The sequence below is a fragment of the Macrosteles quadrilineatus genome, unplaced genomic scaffold (genome assembly GCF_028750875.1).
Source record: "Macrosteles quadrilineatus isolate MER2022 unplaced genomic scaffold, UCM_ALF_1.0 Scaffold_6__1_contigs__length_79288215, whole genome shotgun sequence".
In the NCBI taxonomy this organism is placed as follows: domain Eukaryota; kingdom Metazoa; phylum Arthropoda; class Insecta; order Hemiptera; family Cicadellidae; genus Macrosteles; species Macrosteles quadrilineatus.
The window spans coordinates 75,000,330-75,019,815 of NW_026542599.1; the positions used below are offsets into that span (position 1 = coordinate 75,000,330).

The window sequence follows — 19,486 nt, forward strand, 5'->3', positions numbered from 1 at the left end:
TAAACGCTCACTAAGAAAGGATTTTACCCTCCGACCTCTGGGCTCCGCCCCAGTGGCTCTGGAGTTTCCCATGTTAACCTTATGAGAAATGGAATTAATGAATCTTAACAGCTGTTTCAATTAAACAAGTTGGTTCTGTTCTATGATGTTCAATAGCATTAAAGTTACCAACAGGATTACCAACAGGGTGCAGCACTATTATTTTTTTAATTTATGACGACAGCTAATTTGCAACGAACTTCAACCTGGAGGCGAGTTAGCGTAGCGAACGAGCTAACCTGAAGGCAAGTGAGCGCAGCGAACGAGCTCCAACCTAAAGGTGAGTGAGCGTAGCGAACTAACTTCAACCAGGACGTGATTGAGCCATGTGAACGAGATCATCTTGAAAATTAAGAAGTTAAACGGGGCAAAGCCCTCGGATTACAGCTAGTAATAACATAAATGTTAAAATTTGTCTATAAAAGAAACTCTTCAGAAAATTAAAAATCAGGGTGCTGGCATCATCCAGCTAACCAATGAAAAGAAATAATAGCGCTTAAATTGTGTTTTGAAAATATTAGGGTTTTTAACTTGTGTTGGACAGAGCAAATCTTTGTTCTGTTTGATAACATCCTCAACTACATTAAGCAAAGTTAAAGCTTTTTGAGAGGAAATAAAAAATTCTTTAACCAGGCAACGTTAGGAGACATGGCCCTTTCAAACACTCAACCTGACAACTGATAGTTTAGTTTTAACATGATTTTTTTCAGAGACGGACCCGTGGATTCGTCAGCCGCTTGGAGTGTTTTTCCGCATGTTTGCCGCAGCGTGCCCGCACGCACCTGAGTTGCTACTTCGTGCGTTCCTACCGACCGTGCGAGAGCTGTTCCACATAGAGGTCACCGACCCCATGTCCGAGGTTGTGGTTGAGAGTGTAGCCAACTTGATGGTCGACCTCACCCGTCCGGGTACTAGCAAGTACGAGAAAAAGGTTGGTGACTCGTTAATCATGTGTTACATGGTAAACTTGAGTACACAATTTGGTAATTGTATGCCCAAGGTTTGATGGCTTAGTGCCAGGATGTAGGCATATTATTAGCTTATGTATTTTTATTTTTTCCATTTGTATTGAAATTTGTCTTAACTGATATGTATGTGGATTCAAGTTCCACCCTATAAGATCCAACTTAGATGGTTTCAGTCTACCTGGTCTGCTGGTAAACATCCCTACAGTCGGATATTTCCCTTAATGCTCACACTTTCAATCCAGACCTTACAATTGATGTCTCAACCTTAGACTGTATCCCATTCAAAGCAGTGCTAACCATAGCATATCTTATGTCTCATGGTAAGACCACCTAGACCCAGGATCGCTTAAATTTCTTGTTTTGATGTCCCCAGAGGACAAAAACACCATCCATTCAAATTCATACATATTCCCTGTATGGAAAATTTGCTAAAATTGCTTAATTGACCATATTGGCTTGCCTTGTACTGCTGAAAATAAATAACTGTTGAATTTTGTTTAATGCAAATGGACTGTCTCAAATACTCTTGAGTCCTTGATGACTCTGAATCACGTTTGAAAAACCCTGTTCCCTCATTCTTCACAGTAGTGGTTGGTGGGTTTGAAATTAAATACCCTAATCTATATTTTCACTGATGAAAGCATCTCTACAATTATTATAACTTCAGCATTCACAGGTGATATTTCAAGTTACATGTGTTTCCAGGACCTACATGTCCACAATCAGCTGGCCATCAACATATGTGAGGCAGTGCTCAGCCAAGAGTTTGAGCCTATCAACGCCGCCGTGTTGGTCAAACTGCTCGGCCACCTTGATCTCAGCTATGACAACAAAACCGACATGAGCATCTTGTCCGCTCTCGCCTCACGGATGGTTGCGGTAAGCGATAACTCACTACCTTGATCGCTATAGATCTCTTAGAAACTATACCACTTGTCATCCGACATGAAAGAGGCTGGACACCTTGAATCCTACAAAGTGTCATTTGTTTGTTTAGGTATAATCTCAAAATAGTTGGATTTACATTACCTTTTATCAGTTCCAAAAAAGGGCCTATGTAAAATCATTGTAATTCTAAATTCAAAACACATTAAATAACTCTTTCTGTAATTGGCTTAGCATTATTTTCACACAGCTCCACCACGAACCCTAAAATTTAGATAAAACGACCCTGAGATAAAGACAAATTAATTAGGCTATTTCAACCAAATTTTCCTCTAAGAATTAAATTAGGCTACTGAGAAGAAAAAGCAACATATTGAACGTCTTGTAAAAACTGCCGTTTATTGCGAGACGGGTGGATACCAATAAATAAAGAATTCTTCCTACCTCCGCCGATTGCTATCAATGTTTGAAAGATCGCTCTCATTGTCTGAAAGATTGTTACCAAAGTTTCAGCGATTGTTCCCAACATCTGAACAAAAGCTTCCGTTGGAATAATGGCTCCCAATGTCTACCAAATTCTGAACGATCGTTATGAAAGTCTGAACAATCGCTCCAAACCTAATGACTGCCCAGTGCCACTTGCACTAAAATGACTCTAAACAGCATACAAAAAACTTTCAGACCTTAAGACCGATGACGGACCATTGGGTGCTAGATTCTGCTGAAACAGGAAATCAGTACTTGCTTAAAATATTTATCCGTATTGCAAACTAGCAGGGTTCACCTCAAGGTGGAAAATATAAATACATTTGCTCAGAAAAGTTAAGTTCATTGCAGTTTGCAGTTATCCGCTAATGGTGCTAATGGTGTGGATCTATCATGTGTTAGAGGAAGTTTACTGTGTAAGATTTAAGAGGGTTGCTATCAAAACTTTTCTTTTTGTCGGCAGACGATTCCAAAAGGGGATAAACTCTTGTTGCGATTGGCTGCAAAGTTTGAAGTGACACTGCAAGTTCGCCAAGATGCTAACCAGACAGCGAGCACAATCAACAACACTCTTCCAGCCGAGAGTTCCACAGCTACTGGAACTGTTTCCAGAATGAGCATCTTGGTAAGAATGTTTTGCCTTCAACATTTTTATATTTATTGTGAAAGATTTAATGAAAAATTTTCTTCTTGTGGACCTTTTTCTGCGTTTGAGAATAATCTCAAAATGTTCTTTTATTTAGTGGTTTGTATTTGTAGTGCTTCACAATTGTAATATGTATATAGGTGGATGTAACTATTTTTAAAATCTACATATTAGCGGTAAATAGACCCAAGAATGTTGAATCAAGAACCTTAAAAGTTGTAGCCCCAAGTCTCAGAAAAAAATGTATGTGAGTTTTGGTAATTTACAGTATAGAGTCTGTTGTAAAAATGATTCCTCCTATTTTGAATAATTTGAATCATTGATTTTCACGTGATCTGTTTTAATCACAGCAGCATTATTGTAAATATCCCTCTGATTTTGATATAGCAAGATAACCTTTATTTGTAAATAATCACAGTTGAATTAGGCTAATTAGTGGTCAAATTTATATTTATATGGATTCACTATAAAAATCACTAAGAATTCCAATTACAACAAGATTCTTGAATAACAGTTCAACAATTATCAAATCCTGTCTAAAAAGTCTTAATAGAAAATGTAGGTGTAATTGTAATTTATTCAGACTCCTCTGCATTTACTGCCTTAAAAGACACATGACTTGTGGGTGAGCAGGCCAAATCTACATAACAAGTTTGAAATTCGAGTTGAATGAGATTTCTAATTAGTTATGCTTATTTTTATTTTATTTTTTTATGATTTTTTTTCATTTGGTGAATTTAAGATTTAGCTTTGGAAAATCTCTACTGTAGATCTGGGAGGCTAGTCTAGTGGTAGAGTGCGGGACTTTGATCCCTGGTTCAAATCGTGCCAAACCACCAGTTGTTTTTATCTAAGTGATATGCCCTAGGTTTAGCTTGAAATGATGTAAAAACAATCCCAAGCTAGAGTCTAACGCCCTAAAAATAAAAAATAAAAAATAACAAACTTCACTCTAGATCATCTATGTTTATCTGGCAAAATGCATTTATGCTGTTGTTTTAAACGTGCATTTACAATTTCATACACTTAAGATATTTACTGAAACTGTAGGGCCCACACTTTAAAATTTACCTCTTGTCTACTAATAATTATTTGTAAACATTTTATGAAACATAAAGACTAATAATCTGTTTTCAGTTTCCAGATGACAATTCTAACTCAGAAGTGGAAGAGGAGGAAGACGCAGAGAACCTCAGTCAAGATTTGACTGTTAGTCGAGCTGTAGATGAATCAGATATTGTGATACCTGATTCTGACGAGTCGTCGGACACCGAGTAAGTAACTGATCTGTAACTCAACACTGATTCAAGAGTGTAAAATACTTGCTGCGGCAAATCTTTGATCCACAGTCTTTGATTGGGTTTGCATTGACTATTGTATACTTAAGTGGATTACACATCTATATGGAACAACATTACCAATGGTATTAAAAACAAACAAAATTATCGAGCCACTAACTGTTTGCTAGAGGTGGGCGTTATTTAACGTAATAGCTTTGACTAGGGTAATAGGCAAAAAGAATACTGAAATGTCACCTATTACCTAGTGGACTAACTAGAATACCCTATTAATGTAGTTAAGTCATCTGAAATGTTTAACAAATAAAGTAAATAACTATCTGCTGATCGCCAATCCATTAACAGAGATCATCGTTAAATAATATTACCTTGGTAATAGATGAATGGAAAAATGATTAATTTTTTAACGTTGTCTGAATTATACAGGGTGTCCCGGAACTCTCTACCAATATTTTAGTGCTTTGATCCTGGGTAAGAAACGTACCTAAATATCATATTTAAACTGTCCGGAAGTCCTTAGTTACTCACACAGCAACCATTTTGTTTTTTTCAGTTATTAATTTGTTTCTAAAGATTGGTTAAACATACGAAATGGAAACTTTGCACAAGCATTTATGACAACTAGACAAAGCTACAAAGAAATTATGAAGATTTTTAAAATTCATAAAACAAAATGGTGGCCATTTAAAATTTTCTTTCTTAAATAACTCAAAAACCATTGATTTTACAAGAATTTAAATGGCCGCTATTTTGTTTTATGGATTTGAAAAATCGTGATAAATTTTTGGTAGCTTTGTCTAGTTGTCCTAAATATTTGTGCAAAGTTTCCATTTTGTATGTTTAACCATTCTTTAGAAAAAATTAATAACTGAAAAAAACAAAATGGCGGCTGTGTGAGTAACAAAGGACTAGCAGACAGTTTAAATATGATATTTAGTTATGTTTCTTACCCAGGAGCAATACCCTAAAATATTGGTAAAAAGAGTTCCGGGACGCCCTGTATAGTATATCTCTATAAATTATATTTCTCCTGGATGTAGAATATTGTGAAGTAAGATTTAATAATTTTTGAACAAGCAGGCAGTGTTAAGACATAGATATCAGTAAAAGTTTGTCTTTAAGGCATACTACGCAGTTGTTTTCATTTTTGTAGATAGCAGAAACAACCTTTTACTCACACTGACTGTTTTTTACAGCACTGAAGAATCAACGTCTCTTAGATCTCCAAAGAAGAAGTTGCCGAGGATATCGGACGACTCGGAGTTCAAACAACCCCTGGCTCCTGCCCCTCGCACCCCTGCCAAGACACCTTTCAAGGTTCCCACCAAAACTCCCAGGAAAACATCTAAAACTCCCGCCAAAACCCCGTCCAAATCCACCACCAAAACACCAGGTAAAACTCTTGCTAAAACCGCTTCCACAACTCCGTCTAAACCTAGTAAAACTCCATCTAAGCGTGCATCCAAAACTCCCGCCAAAACGACAAAAACTAATACAAAAACAACAGCTAACGGGAGACTGTCTTCGAGTTCGTCCGAGGAAGGAACGCCTCCTAAAAGTCCACGGAAATCTCCAAAGTCTTCACCTTCAGAGGTTTCCGTTTCTACTTCTGAAAGAGCCACAAGGTCAACAAGAAAGCAAAAATTATGATTAAACAATTATTGTTTAAATCTTAAATCATCTCTACTGTGTTAAATTAAGTCGGCCAAGTTGTTGACTAAACCTGACATTAATAGCAGGCTTACCTGAATGAGAAAGAGTCCAATCACGGACGAGAAAGACAAAACTATATAGAATACACTACACTTTACTCTATAAAATATAATAATTCACATATTACGAAGGTAAACCTGCTTTCCTCACAAAAAATCCTAATAACCTAGGCCCTTTTGCTATGATATATCCTTAGGCTTGAATATGTGTGACAACCAAGAAACTTTGTTAATTTATTATTTTTGAACATTTTTATAAGAATTTACCATTTTCTTTTTCCAAGTTATCTGACGTTTCCGCTTTTCCTATTTTCCATAATCAGTTTAAATAGGATAATCGAGACTCCACTCTGTACATTTATTCATAAAACAGCTTGAATCTAACAAATCAAGTTTAAAATCAGCTTTTTATTATGATTATTAAAATTTAATTAGGTGAATTTATACTTTTATATCTTTAATGATATGATTATACTTTATTACTAACTTATAATAATACATTTTTTTAAAGCTTATGTTTCGTAAATATTAGAAAATATGTGTACATACATGTTAATAAATTGTTATTATAAACATCTATTTACTTTATTCAAAATTCCTTGTTTATGATGTTAGACATACACAGTGCTCGGTTTGTAAAAAAATAGGTGCCGGAACTGTAACCTATTTAATGTGATTCATACCTGTTTATGCCAATATTTTTATCTTTACAAAAGAGAGGTACTGGAATCCAGAACAGAACTAGTATGGCTCATAAACTAATGACACTGGGACTGGCCTGAAAGTAAACATGTTTGTATTATTATTTAAATTTAAATCTAACTGTAATAAATGCCCAACCAAACGTTATGGTTATAATTTGCTCACAATATCTAGGTGGTTTGAAGGGAAGTTTGTATTTAATGTGTGTCGCTTAATCAGCTGTTCAGCTATTATTTTAAAGGTAAGGTTCTAGTGGAGGGGATAGATTTCTTCTCCTAAAACCTCCTAAATATTGTGAACGAAATATAATTTAAGATTCGGGCCAGTGACTTCATATGTATTTATTTTTGGCCCAAACCGTTGTTCTTCTAATATCCGTGGGTTCTTCTGTACAGTAAAATAGCTCTCACATTCTCTCAATTTTACATCCGTACAGCCTAGTTTACACGGGTCGAGTATGCCGGGTGAGTCAGTGTGCAAGTTGCCACTTGCTCTCTAACTTGCTTGATGTAGGTAAAAAGAGGTCAGTTGAGAGCGAGTTGTTAAGTAGAAAACCGAGTTGCTCGGCCCAGTAATTACCCCCACCACCACAATTTGCCCGTGAAACATCTGTTAACTGCTGTCAAGTGAGTCCAGTGACCAAAAAACAAAATTTATATTTTTTATTCTGTGGTTGCTGAGTGAGTCAGTATTTAGTTCAGTTCAGACTTCAGAGCTGGCCTACTCACTCGACACTCAATGGTTCAGTTGAACAGTTGAACCTCTGTTCTGTGTTGCATTTTGCATTGTCTTACTGTGTGTGAATCTACTCTTATAAAATTCAGTTTTAAAAATCTGTACAATTAAAGATCTAAGGTTCTACTGTACCGATTTTATTAATCAATGGGTAGTTTGAAAGCTCACTCTCTAAACATGTTTTCCACAAGAAATACATAGAAAACATAGGTGTTTTCACATTTTTTTATTTGGAAGCAACTTTTGGCTGCCCTTAGTTAAGTACTTTTAAGAAATCATTATAGTAATTTGTAGCAAATCTTATTCTCTTTCAGAATATCACCTTCCACTTTGGTCGATTTCCTCACCATTTAAAAGTTATTTGCAAAAAACCTAAGCAACCTCTGAATTTAAGTAGTGATTCAGTTTTAATTCCAATAATCAAATTCAGTGATTAAAGTTTTAAATTCTGCATTAAACTCTTGACGTACCATTAAACTCAAACAACACTTAACACGTAAGCTACGGTAACGGGAATGTCCTACACTACACCATAAAGAAGTAATAAAAATTACTTCTCTATGCCCACACTGTCCCTATCAGTAATAGGGATGCGTGTGGACAGTCTAGTCGAGTATTCGGCGAGTTGAACAAATCAACAACTGGGCCGAACAACTCACCTGCCATACTCGACCCTTGTAAACCAGGCTTACAGGTAATGTCTCCTGGTAATTTCTTCTAAAATTTTCCCAGATATTTTTTATGTATTCGGTTACGTCTGTACAGTTTGAATGAATAAATCTACATTGACTAATGCATGAATGATTTTTTTCAGGTTCGGAGTAAAATATTGAATTTACCGGAGGATGAGAAATCTATCATTTTTATATGATAACAAATCCAAAGTTAAGAAAGTTACCTAAATTTAGAATAAATGCATAGAGACTGAGCTAACAGGGTTAAACAACTAACTTAGAATGTTACTTGTTTTAGTATTATTCAAATTAATGCCATACAGCTTATTTATATTAATTCTCAGGGCTCTCAGAATTTTTAAATAAAGTATAATACTGCTGTTTGTCATTTGTGAGGTAAAGTTTATATGAAACCTGAATGCATGGAACTATCAAAAATTGCTGTTGTAAATTAAAGTTAATACATTTGTGGTATGAATGTTATCTTAATTTAGGCATTTTAAATTATTTTGCAGCTTGACATTTATATGTAGTATTTCGTATGTTAACTTAATTCGGAATAAGAATTGCTACAATGATTACTAAACATTGCAAATATTGTAAAAAAAGTAGAATTAGACAGATATGGAGCTATGTAAATATATGTTTGATGTGATTTATGAGTGTTTTATTTAAGTGTAATTGTAATCATTATTATTATAATCATTGGTTCTATCTGTTGAAGTGAATAAAAACTTCTACTAGGATATTCAATACCTTGATAAAAATAAAAAAAATTATATCTCAACTTTTCTATATAGTTACTAAATAACTTGAGGGTTTTCCTCAACTGTGAAAAAAAAAGAATAGAAAAATATCTCAGTAAACATAACCACGCTCTAGAAATACTACCTAACAGTTTAACCATAGACTATAGTAATACCAGAAACAAAAGAACCCTCAGCCGTTTCGAGCCGCGCAGGTTTGAATGGTACGGCCCACCTACCTGCGCGAACCACGTGATCTTTTGGTTTCTGCGCAGGTTGTTTTGTTCGTGGTATATCTATAACCAACACATCAGTGTTTAACCTACAGAGTACAGGCACACTCCACTAGACAAGGGACAAGACTTCTTTATCATCACGACTTTTTTATTCACAATCTGGTCACAGGAGTTGGCCACCCCACCTAGTAAGTAATCTGATTTTACAACTGGGGGTATTTTTGGATTTCATTTTGGAACTCATTTTAAGCCAAAATAGCGTCTTGATATCCCGCGCCCACTACAAAAGCTAGTGGACTGAAGCTTTAAGAGTTTGTCTTTATTCCGTTATGTTTGAACTGAGGTAGGCATGTATTGGTTTCAGTGCCCGAGCTGGGGGGGCCCGAGAGCCTTGACCGGGATTTTTCGGAAATTTTTCCGGGACACGGGCCCGCCATTGTGCGACAGGCTTAGCTACACGAGCCCCCTATCATAACAATATTTACCTAACATAGCATGGGAATTATCATACGTTTTTATGAAAAAAAAAATTGTTTAAACCTGTAAGAGCACTAGAACAAGTAGTTTACTTTACAACAACTAAACTGACACTATTACTTAACCGATCACTATAAACTCCAACCTACTATAAGTAAGAATTGTCATCAGTCATGCAGGTTGCATCAACTGTCTTATGCTGTCCTCGTGGACTGTGTGAAGGCGCTATAATAGTGATAATAGTGCCGTATTTAGAACCAGTGTCTCCCGGCCTAGGAGGATAAAACATTAATGTTAATCCTCCTATACCCCGGCGGGTCACACCAGAGAGGGGGCCCTCTATGCTGATTCAACTAAATGAACTTGAAAAATTTGTTGCGATCAAATCGGCGAATTAGCCTAATAAGTGGCTAGTAGGGCACTAGCTAATAAATAATTCAATTCTTTCAATGATTCTAAAGATTTTAATTTAATGTAATTTCTTACTATTAACTTAGAAGGCTGCCCTTTAGATTTCTTTACTTCGAATCATGTAAAAATTGTTACTAACATGGGCCTCGCGCCAAATCAGATCGGTTCAAAATCGGGTTGCTTTGAAAACTGTTGATTTTTATGTAATGTCGATTTTCGTGCCGAGCAGAGCTTTGCCTATAAAAATTGAGAGATCAAGCACAAATTCAGAAAATCAAGCTCAAGCAGATTTTCTCAGACCACAATACAGTAATGCGCAGTTAAAAGTTAAAGCTTTTGTCCGCGACGATCATGCTCACGAAATTGAAAGATTAGGCCTACGCTTTTGCCGCGATCGCAGATATCTACGAGACAGTATCCGCGGGTGACAATGACGATGTCTAATTTTGCTGTGTTTGCGGAAGACGATAATGATGTTTCTTTTTCCGCGAGAGATATATCTAGTATTTTGCCGAGATCTCGGAAAAAATTATTTCCCCGTCACCACGGGTCGCGGGAGATATTAGGGATTGGGCCATGAACGCGGGGGACGATGATTTTGTTATCTGATGATGTCATAGGTTTGGTTGCAATCACGGCATGATAGGCTAATGTTTCTTCCATGATTACGAGAAGTATTCACGATTTTGCCGTGATCATGGAAGATGACGATGACGCCTCGGGAGATGCCGTGCCAAGCTAAAGTGCAAGTTCAGGCAGTAATACATGTGATAATGTTTTTAAAGATTATTGGGAGAGGGGGTCCGCGGGCTCTTATCGCCCATATCGCCGGCATTGCTTGATTTGTTGGATTGAATGTTAAAATTAATGCAGACGAGCAGAGGATTGATAGGTGTGCCTAGTAGTGCAGCAGAGCGAGTTATCGAGCTTACAGGCACTGATTATATAAGTTTGATAAGTGTACATAGTGGCTCAGAATTAGCCAGCCTGCCCCTACATTACACAGTTAGGACAGGAAATCAACGCATCAATCTCTATTACAATAATAGAGATCGACGAATCAACGCCGTCCCTGTTTATCGGTTGTTGTATACATAAATTAATTGTTATCATACGTTTAAAGTTGCTCATAGGTTAATAATTTATTGTTGTATTAAATATCTGAAAAAATATAAAATACCTGCTATTAGACAATTAAAATTACTGATCACGGCTATAGGTAAAAAAATATTTTATGGTTTTTTTTTTACCTAACTGATCTCCCTTTTTCATATGCCCCACTTTAATATTTTCGGGCCCAACCAATTTTTAAAGCTAGACTTTTTGTTTATCAATAAAATACAATTTGAGAATGCTCAAAGATCACTACAAGCACTCATTAAATATTAATACTATGTTCTTTGCTAATGTATCACTATTTTTTATAATGTGTATAATTACATTAAATATAGTGAGTGCTTTATTTTTCGTATTCTCTATCAAGACGGCATTGCAAAGTTGGATTGATCGCTACTTGATTGTCTTGATTCGCTAGCAGTAGCATCACACACTCAAAAAAATGCTTTCATTCAAACCAAAAAGCTTGTTGATTGATTTTTCAGAGCAAAAGTATTTTGTGTAATGTGATAGAATGATATTAAAATGTGTTGTTAAATTTATCAGACAGTTTATATTTTGATTGTTGTGACTATTTGTGTTATGTTGTAATATTTACCGGTCCAAGTCGATTAATTGACTCGGGAAATCATAACATTTCATTCAAATAAGTGGTGTTTATGTTCGTTCATTGGATGTTGCCGAAGTGACATTAATCTTTTACACTGTTTATTTCGTTAAATAAATTAAAGTGTTTATTCATTTGTGAGTTAGGCATTCATCAGTTCTTCTGAGGGATTTCCTTCCTAGATTGCTTGGTAAGTATTGAATAATATCACATAGCCTAGTTTGTTCAACTTCTAGTAAAGTAGGTAGGCCTAGATGCTAGCCTAAAATGAAGTAGCTCAATTTTAATTTGTAGGTTAAGATTGATCCTAGAACCTAAAGCACAACATCCTTCTGGTCAAGGCTAGGGACGAGCATCGATAGGTCAACCATGGATCTTCACCATCGATGTATCGATTTCTGGCCTAAAACATTGATGTTAAGTTAATCGATGGTTTTCCAGGGTTTCATCTGCTCTTTGTACTGCAACAGCTAGGCTATTTTAGTTTAACCTATAAAACTAATACAATTCAGTCATGGAAAACATCCATAACTTAAGTCGCTAACTTAGACCTTTTCAATACTTGGGCAAAAACATCAATGTTTGACAAATTAATCAATGGACAATTAAATTATATAGGTAATGGTAATTTATCAACACCGATGTATAAAACATTTAACATTGATGTTTCGAAAACATCGACTAGGCCTATTGATGCTTATCTCTAGTCTAGGCCAACCTTATTTTATGTTGGCTGCACTTTACTTTAGGTGCTACACTCATTCGAATGAAAATATCGATTATTCGATTGTTTAATTTGATATATCGTTTGGTTAGTTAGGTTATTTTAAGCTTACCTAACTAACCAAACGATATAGCCTATCGAATGAAACAATCAATTAGGGGGCCTAATCGATATAACTTATCGATCGATATTTTTTCATTCGAATGAGTGTCTAGGACCTAAAGTAAAGTGCAGCCCTTAGGCCTATTCATCACATAACTTATACATGCTTTAGAACATACAGGTTAGTTAATGTTCCAAAGTGTGTCCTAACCTTACCTTAACTTAACGAAATAATTGAATGAGAAGCAGTTTAAAAGTTAAAAGCAGGAAATTAATAAATTGTAATGTGGATGGGTTATCATATCAAATTCAATTGATCGACGGGTCAATTGGTATTTTTGTTAAAATATGAACCAATAATTGTAAGCCTACTTTGAACGGCAAAGGGCTCAAAGCCACCAAGTTTGTACATTTTTTTCAAACTCTTAGCCTACTTTTTGTGTGTTGGCGATTAATGACCTCTATGTAACTTATCTCTGAAAAATCTGTTAAGCTTATCCGAAACGGCGTGATTCACTTTATACCCACTTGTCATGTTTGTAGGTAATACAGTGGTTAGGTAATGATAATATAAGTTGACTAGACTGTGGGTGAGTGATAAGTGCAATTGAGTTACCAGTACACTGTACGGTAATAGGCATGATTAGTTTTGACCGCAAATTAGAGACAATGGAAGTGGAATAAATATTCATAGCCTAGGCTTTCTAAATAAGTTTGATTCATGTTTACCTACTTTAGCTGACACTAAAAGCCTAAAAGATAACATATTATGTTCTAATTTATGTTACCGGTAATTAAAGGTAATTGACGCACATTACTTAGGCGTTTATTTATGGATCTACAGTCCAACAAGTAGGCCTAGATGCTAAAGAAGAAAAAAATTAGGTAGGCTAAAAAGTATTGTTTAACATTGGTTAGTCTAGACCTCCATGTTAAGGGTATGACCTCAAAGGACCTAACATAACCGTCACAGCCCGTTATAAGGGCAACCTTCGTATAGAACCAAAGTAGGTATCAAAAAACTCAATGAAGGTTCAGGATGTAAAGACATTGTTGTGATTTTGTTTTAATTAAGTTAGGCATAACTTGGGTACTCTTACAGTTAACCTTTGCTGTATAACCTTTAATGTTGAACACCATCTGACAGTCTCCTTGGGATATCAAGGAATAAGGTTATTTATTTTGTTGAGCTAAACACATTGCAGATAGTGAAATACATATGTAGTGGTGAAACACAGTGTAGGCCTAACAGTAAAACACATGTAGTGGTGAAACATACAGTGCAGACAGTGAAGCACATATATGTAGTGGCGAAACACAGTGAAGACAGTGAAGCACATATGTAGTGCTGAAACACAGAGTTGACAGTAAAACACATGTAGTGGTGAATCACATAGTGCAGACAGTGAAGCACATATATGTAGTGGTGAATTACAGTGCAGACAGTGAAGCACATAATGTAGTGGTAAAACACAGAGTTGACAGTGAAACACATGTAGTGGTGAAACACAACTATAGACAGTGAAACACATATGTAGTGGTGAAACACAGAGCAGACATTGAAATACATGCAGTAGCGAAACACAGTGTAGACAGTGCAACAATCCACTATGGACACTGCAGTATGTCAATACACAGCCTAATTTTTGCCACACTGTTAAATAATCAAAAACCATCAGCCAGTCCCTTTGGGGTGCGTAGTAATGTAGTGAAACACATATAGTAGTGAAACAATCCTCAGTGGATGGTACTGGTGTATGTCGATACACTGGTTAATGTTTAGCCACAGTGTTAAATAATCAAAAACAATCTGACAGTCCCTTGGGTTATGGAGGAATGAAGTGAAACACTGTAGTTGTGGTAGTGACAGTCCCTTGGGGCCCAATTAAAGCGATCATCTAACTAACAGATAGATGAGTCTATTACAATGGCCATGACAGGCTTACAACCCTTATTTGATCCTGTAAACTGCTTGGCTCGTTATTTTACAAATCAAGGATTTCATAAATAAATAAATCGTATATTGACAGTACCGGTACCGTACTTAAATTTGCAGGACTGCAATATATAGGATAATCCTTTAATTTAATAAATGTTTATGTACAAATATAGTTTGCAACCATTTCAATGAACGGGTTTTGTTGTGAAAAAGTTTTTAGCGTTTCTTACCAGTTAACGATAGGAAGTTAACAGTTCGAGAATGTAATAATTTTGGCTACCACAGGATTAGGCTACTAATTAATTCATCTACGAATTAAATTCCCTAATTATGTAGCAAATTTCTCTTTGTATTAATTAATTGTTACCATTCGTTGTAAACACTGTATTTGATTGTTTGTTTTTGAGTCTAATTCGGATGTTAAAGAATGACATTGTAAATTTGGAGGATTACTTTTTTTAAACCTCGTTTGCATTGTTTAAGTTTTATGTATAGGAACTCAATGAAGACACCATAATTCTCGCTCATAATATTTTATGTCAGACCATTTAAGTTCACCTGGTAGACAGAAGTTTATCAGTTTGATCCTAATGGAAGTGTAGGTAGTTTTTTTTATGGTTTGAGTTAACTCACTTTGTCCTAGATTTTTGTCTTGTGATAAAAATGCTTCTGATTCATTTTAATTGTAGCAGTTAGGACAGACTACTATATCAGTACTCCATGACTCATAATCCTAGAGAACGATTAAATTTATTCTTTGATAAAAATTGTAGCACAATCCAGCTGATAAACTGTTGATAAACCCCCTGGTGGTATAACTGGTTCATTTGTTTAGACCTGTATGTAATTTCCATAATGTAATTTTATGTAGCCTAGATAAACAATAGCTATGAATATGGACATAACGCTCCCCCAGGAATGTTTTTTTAGTTTTTTTAACTGATTTGGACCATGAAACTAAATGTAATTACATTTCAACTTAAAAAAAAAACAAAAAACAAAAAAAACAGCGTGGTTGTGAACTATTGGAAAATGCCCTAAAGCATGTTTTTGAGAATATCACTACAGGGGGAAACAACTAAGAGAGAAAATAAAATAGATTATAGTACACTCGGTGAGTTTATTCGACAATGTTCTTTTTTATAAGAATTTCCTATAGCCTAGCTCGTCCATATAGATTGGGTGTCTACTGCACTTCGGTAGGTATAATAAAGTCGAGGTGCGAGGTGGTCTATATTTAGAATGAATTAGATGAGCGGGACGCTTTTGGTCCCTGAGGTCTCAGGTTCAAGTCCGGCCAAACACCAATTGTTTTTTTTTTTTTTTTAAATTAATGCCGCTAACATCAAGGCATAGTTTAAAGCACTTTGGAAAATAGTTTCGTGCTAGAGCGCAGCGTCTTATGACGTAACAAGTATCCAAAAATCAATGATGGTACAAAACATCCCACAACATTGAACAGCAAAAAAACAAGGAACTGTTGAGCCAGTGACCGAGTGGCAGATAAGACTTGACGTAGGGTCATATGGAAGTAATCAGTTTGTTCGATTTCCAATCCAATCCGAAGCAACGAAGCAGCGACTCCGGTGAAATTACTTACCTCCCTGAGGTGCATGACTTGATTCAATCGCCATCCGCAACTGACAACCCTTGGACGGTCGGGGAGTTTGTTCTATTCGACCAACATAGAATGTTTTATGTCCTTCATATCCTTCAAGCTCTCGTAGTTTTACATGTTACTTCTGAGGCAAGATGGCGGCATTGGTGATTGGCGGGATTTGAACCCGTGACCTCGGGGGGTGAAGCCACTTTTTTATTGGTCAGCTCACTCACTACTTCAAAGTATTTTAACCTCTAAAAATCCACCTCTAACTAGACTTAAACTATTAGTCGACATTAGCACACAATAAACCACAATGAAACGCTCCAAAAAAGATTTTACATTAGGTGGGAAGCTAGTGACCAATTTCAAAATCAGTTAAAAAAACATTTCGTACTGGCACCGGTGATTTTGGCTCAAACGTTTTTGCTTTGACTTTTAACAGATTTATGAATTTTTCTGTAGAGTTAATTAATCAACTTAATATTAAAAATAAATACTATGAAGTAGTTCCCAACCACGTGGATGTGTACGTGTGTGTGTATGTATGGTATTCAGGAAGCCTCGACTTAACTTGGTAATATTATCTTTTGTATCTGTTTCATCGCCATTATCACTTTTGACACGGTTTAAAACACATCTAACGTCAATCTCTTTTGTCGGAAATGATCGTTGATATACGTGGAACAAGACTTAAAAAGTAAAAACAAATATAAATCGTAACATTTTTTAGATAGCAATTTCTTCAACAATTTTAAAACTCCGCCATTTAATGATAACTGTGAGGTTTAATGTGTGCGGTGTGCGCCTCTAACGCCTGGGTCGAATAATTGGTAATACCACGCCGTTATTGTCTATCACTGCCAATAATGCATCTCAACCAACTATCGACGCTGTGATAGCATTTCAATTGTGTCGCGGTGGCGGTGGTTTTCGATCCAATCCAATGTATTAAGCAAGCATACATCGTTGTGGTTGATGGCAACCGCAGTTCCCTTAGTTGAATAAACCCTTGCCTTACTCGATGTCTACCTGCACAGTCTTACTCTATGCTGCGATAGTTCAATGAAATGTTTATGAGGTGAGCACTGATTAATAGACATGGCAGCTTGGTCACTTTTGGAACATGGGTTTCTTACCTTACAGTTCTCCATGTTTACCCTCAAAACGTTTCCGTACTCTGTGACCCTCATAACATTTGCTTACTCTATGTCTACCATAACGTTTCCGTATTCTATGTCTACCCTAATAACGTTTGCTTACTCTATATCTACCCTCATAACGTTCCCTTACTCTATGTTCACCCTCATAGCGTTTCAAACTCTATGCCGCACAGCTTCACCAGTGTGGCAATTGTCAGTTCTTTAGATTGTTTAGTTGATACGAATTTATCGTTGTGCAATTCACCATCCCGTTACATACTTTCATTACTATCCCAATTTCGTAGAGTAAGCATCAATTAATTCAAACACTAACCACAGTATCCTTACCTTAATCTATTTCTACACCCCCGCAGCTCCTTACTCTATGTCTACACCCCGCAGCTCCTTACTCTATGTCTACACTCCCGCTGCCCTCCTTACTCTATGTCTACCCCCCCGCAGCTCTTTACTCTATGTCTACACCCCCCCGCCCTCCTTACTCTATGTCTACACCCCCGCAGCTCCTTACTCTATGCCGCGTATTCTCGGCTTGTGTCACCAAGTCTCCGCTAAGCACACATCTTTTGTGCCGTTCTGTCAATATTGCCTCAAGAGATAAACCCTCTTCTCCATTCTTCCATGCCTCCTGCAGTTGATATTCTTTATTGCCTCCGGCTTTTTATAATGGAACGGCTTGTTAAATCCATTACCAAGCGTGTTTTCGTCTTGAGTTGGACATTTAGCGGTTGGTAACATGATTTTAAGTTTTGATTGCTTACGTGCATGGTCTCAGAGTTTACAATGCGTGAATCGGTTCTCGGTTTGGTTGATACCAATTAAAAAGAAAATGTACTTGATACTTGAACTAGCCTAAGTTTGTTATTAAGTGTAAATATGAATTTCCGAAAAAATACGTCCAAGGCAAGGTTACTTTTATAATGTTAACCAAGTAAAAAATAAGATTTGTTACGAGCAAATAACTTGAAAACTACTAACTTAGGCTACTGTGCCAAATTCAAGACACATTGTAAAACGTTATTCCTGAGTCATTAGGGCTTTTATGGACTCAACGATACTATTTTCGCCATTAAATTGTACGGTAAAGTACATTCTTATACCATATTGACTCGTTAAAACGGTAGATTTCGTCGTGGCATTTTGTAGCCAGCAAATGTTTTTATTCGTCGAAATAACTACGCCCCCTAAAATTCGAATTACGCAGAACTGAAAATCAAGTTAATCACAAAAAACTATTTCAATCAAAAGTTATAAACGGCGGTTTTAATATTTCCCATTTTCCAGGGATTAGATCAAAGAGTGTAGCGTCAAACAAAGAGGAGAGATTAGATCGGAAAGTTTTGTTCGGAGGAGAAAAGTGTTTTAGGTCGGAGGCAACGATTCCACGCGTTGTCAAATCTGTCAGACACAGTTTATTGTGAAGGAATCCTCTGGCTGCTGTTACTTGGGGATTGATTCGGCAACATTGTGTTATTGCTATAGAAATGTTTAGTGATGGTGTAGATCTTCGTTATAAATACAACATTACCGGTATCATTCTGATGGTTAACAAAATGGTTTCGGTAAGTTCTAAATATTGCAATGTAATACTGAAGTATTGACTGAAATGTGCGGTAGGTGTAGTCGAATGAAGGATGTGATGAGACAACAAAATGTAAGATTGTTGTGGAAAATACCTATGAGAGGCAGACAGGGTACGAGGACCAAAGAAAAGGAAAACGAAACAAATATATCGCCAGGTGTAGTGATAAAAGTGCTGTAAAGCCAGTCGGTACATTATAGCAATGGAAATAATTGATTGTAGTCTTACCGATACTAGCGTGTTAATAATGATATGGTTGAGGATCTCGCCGTGCCTCATAAATTAAAGCTATTATAGAATCAAGGAGTTAGGTAGGAACACTAATGCTGTATGGAAGGGGCGGCCTTCAAGTAGAAAAAGCAGTAGCGTATATACAGAAATGACAGTAGGTATGTTAACAAAAGATCTATAAATTGTACGTAGAGACGGTAGTCAAAGGTATGGCAGGCAAACAGACACAGTGGGCAAAAACTCAGAAAACATAGGAGTAAGTAGGACAGTATGAATAGAGACAGTTAGTATAGAGACATTACTATAGAGCCAGGAAGTAGGGGCAGTAAGCTTAGAAACAGTAATTGGAAACCAGTGAACAGAGACAGTAGGTTAGACAGTGAGCATAGAGCCAGTGAGTAGATATAGTA

The 19,486-nt window shown here is 36.3% G+C and overlaps 2 protein-coding genes across 3 annotated transcripts in view; both read left to right on the plus strand.

The window, feature by feature from the left end:
• LOC128996993 (condensin complex subunit 3) overlaps window positions 1–6,522 on the plus strand; it is a 39,352-nt gene extending 32,830 nt beyond the window's left edge. For both annotated transcript variants that reach the window (XM_054422564.1, XM_054422565.1), the window contains 5 exons: window positions 750–970; window positions 1,713–1,886; window positions 2,842–3,003; window positions 4,162–4,298; window positions 5,519–6,522. In XM_054422564.1, the coding sequence (XP_054278539.1) occupies window positions 750–970; window positions 1,713–1,886; window positions 2,842–3,003; window positions 4,162–4,298; window positions 5,519–5,972 (1,148 nt within the window). In that variant the 3' untranslated portion in view covers window positions 5,973–6,522. The remainder of the gene's footprint in view (window positions 1–749; window positions 971–1,712; window positions 1,887–2,841; window positions 3,004–4,161; window positions 4,299–5,518) is intronic.
• A 5,096-nt stretch (window positions 6,523–11,618) lies between these two features.
• LOC128996395 (semaphorin-1A) overlaps window positions 11,619–19,486 on the plus strand; it is a 488,248-nt gene continuing 480,380 nt past the window's right edge. The window contains exon 1 of the mRNA XM_054421704.1: window positions 11,619–11,928. The gene's annotated coding sequence lies outside the window, so the exon portion shown is untranslated. The remainder of the gene's footprint in view (window positions 11,929–19,486) is intronic.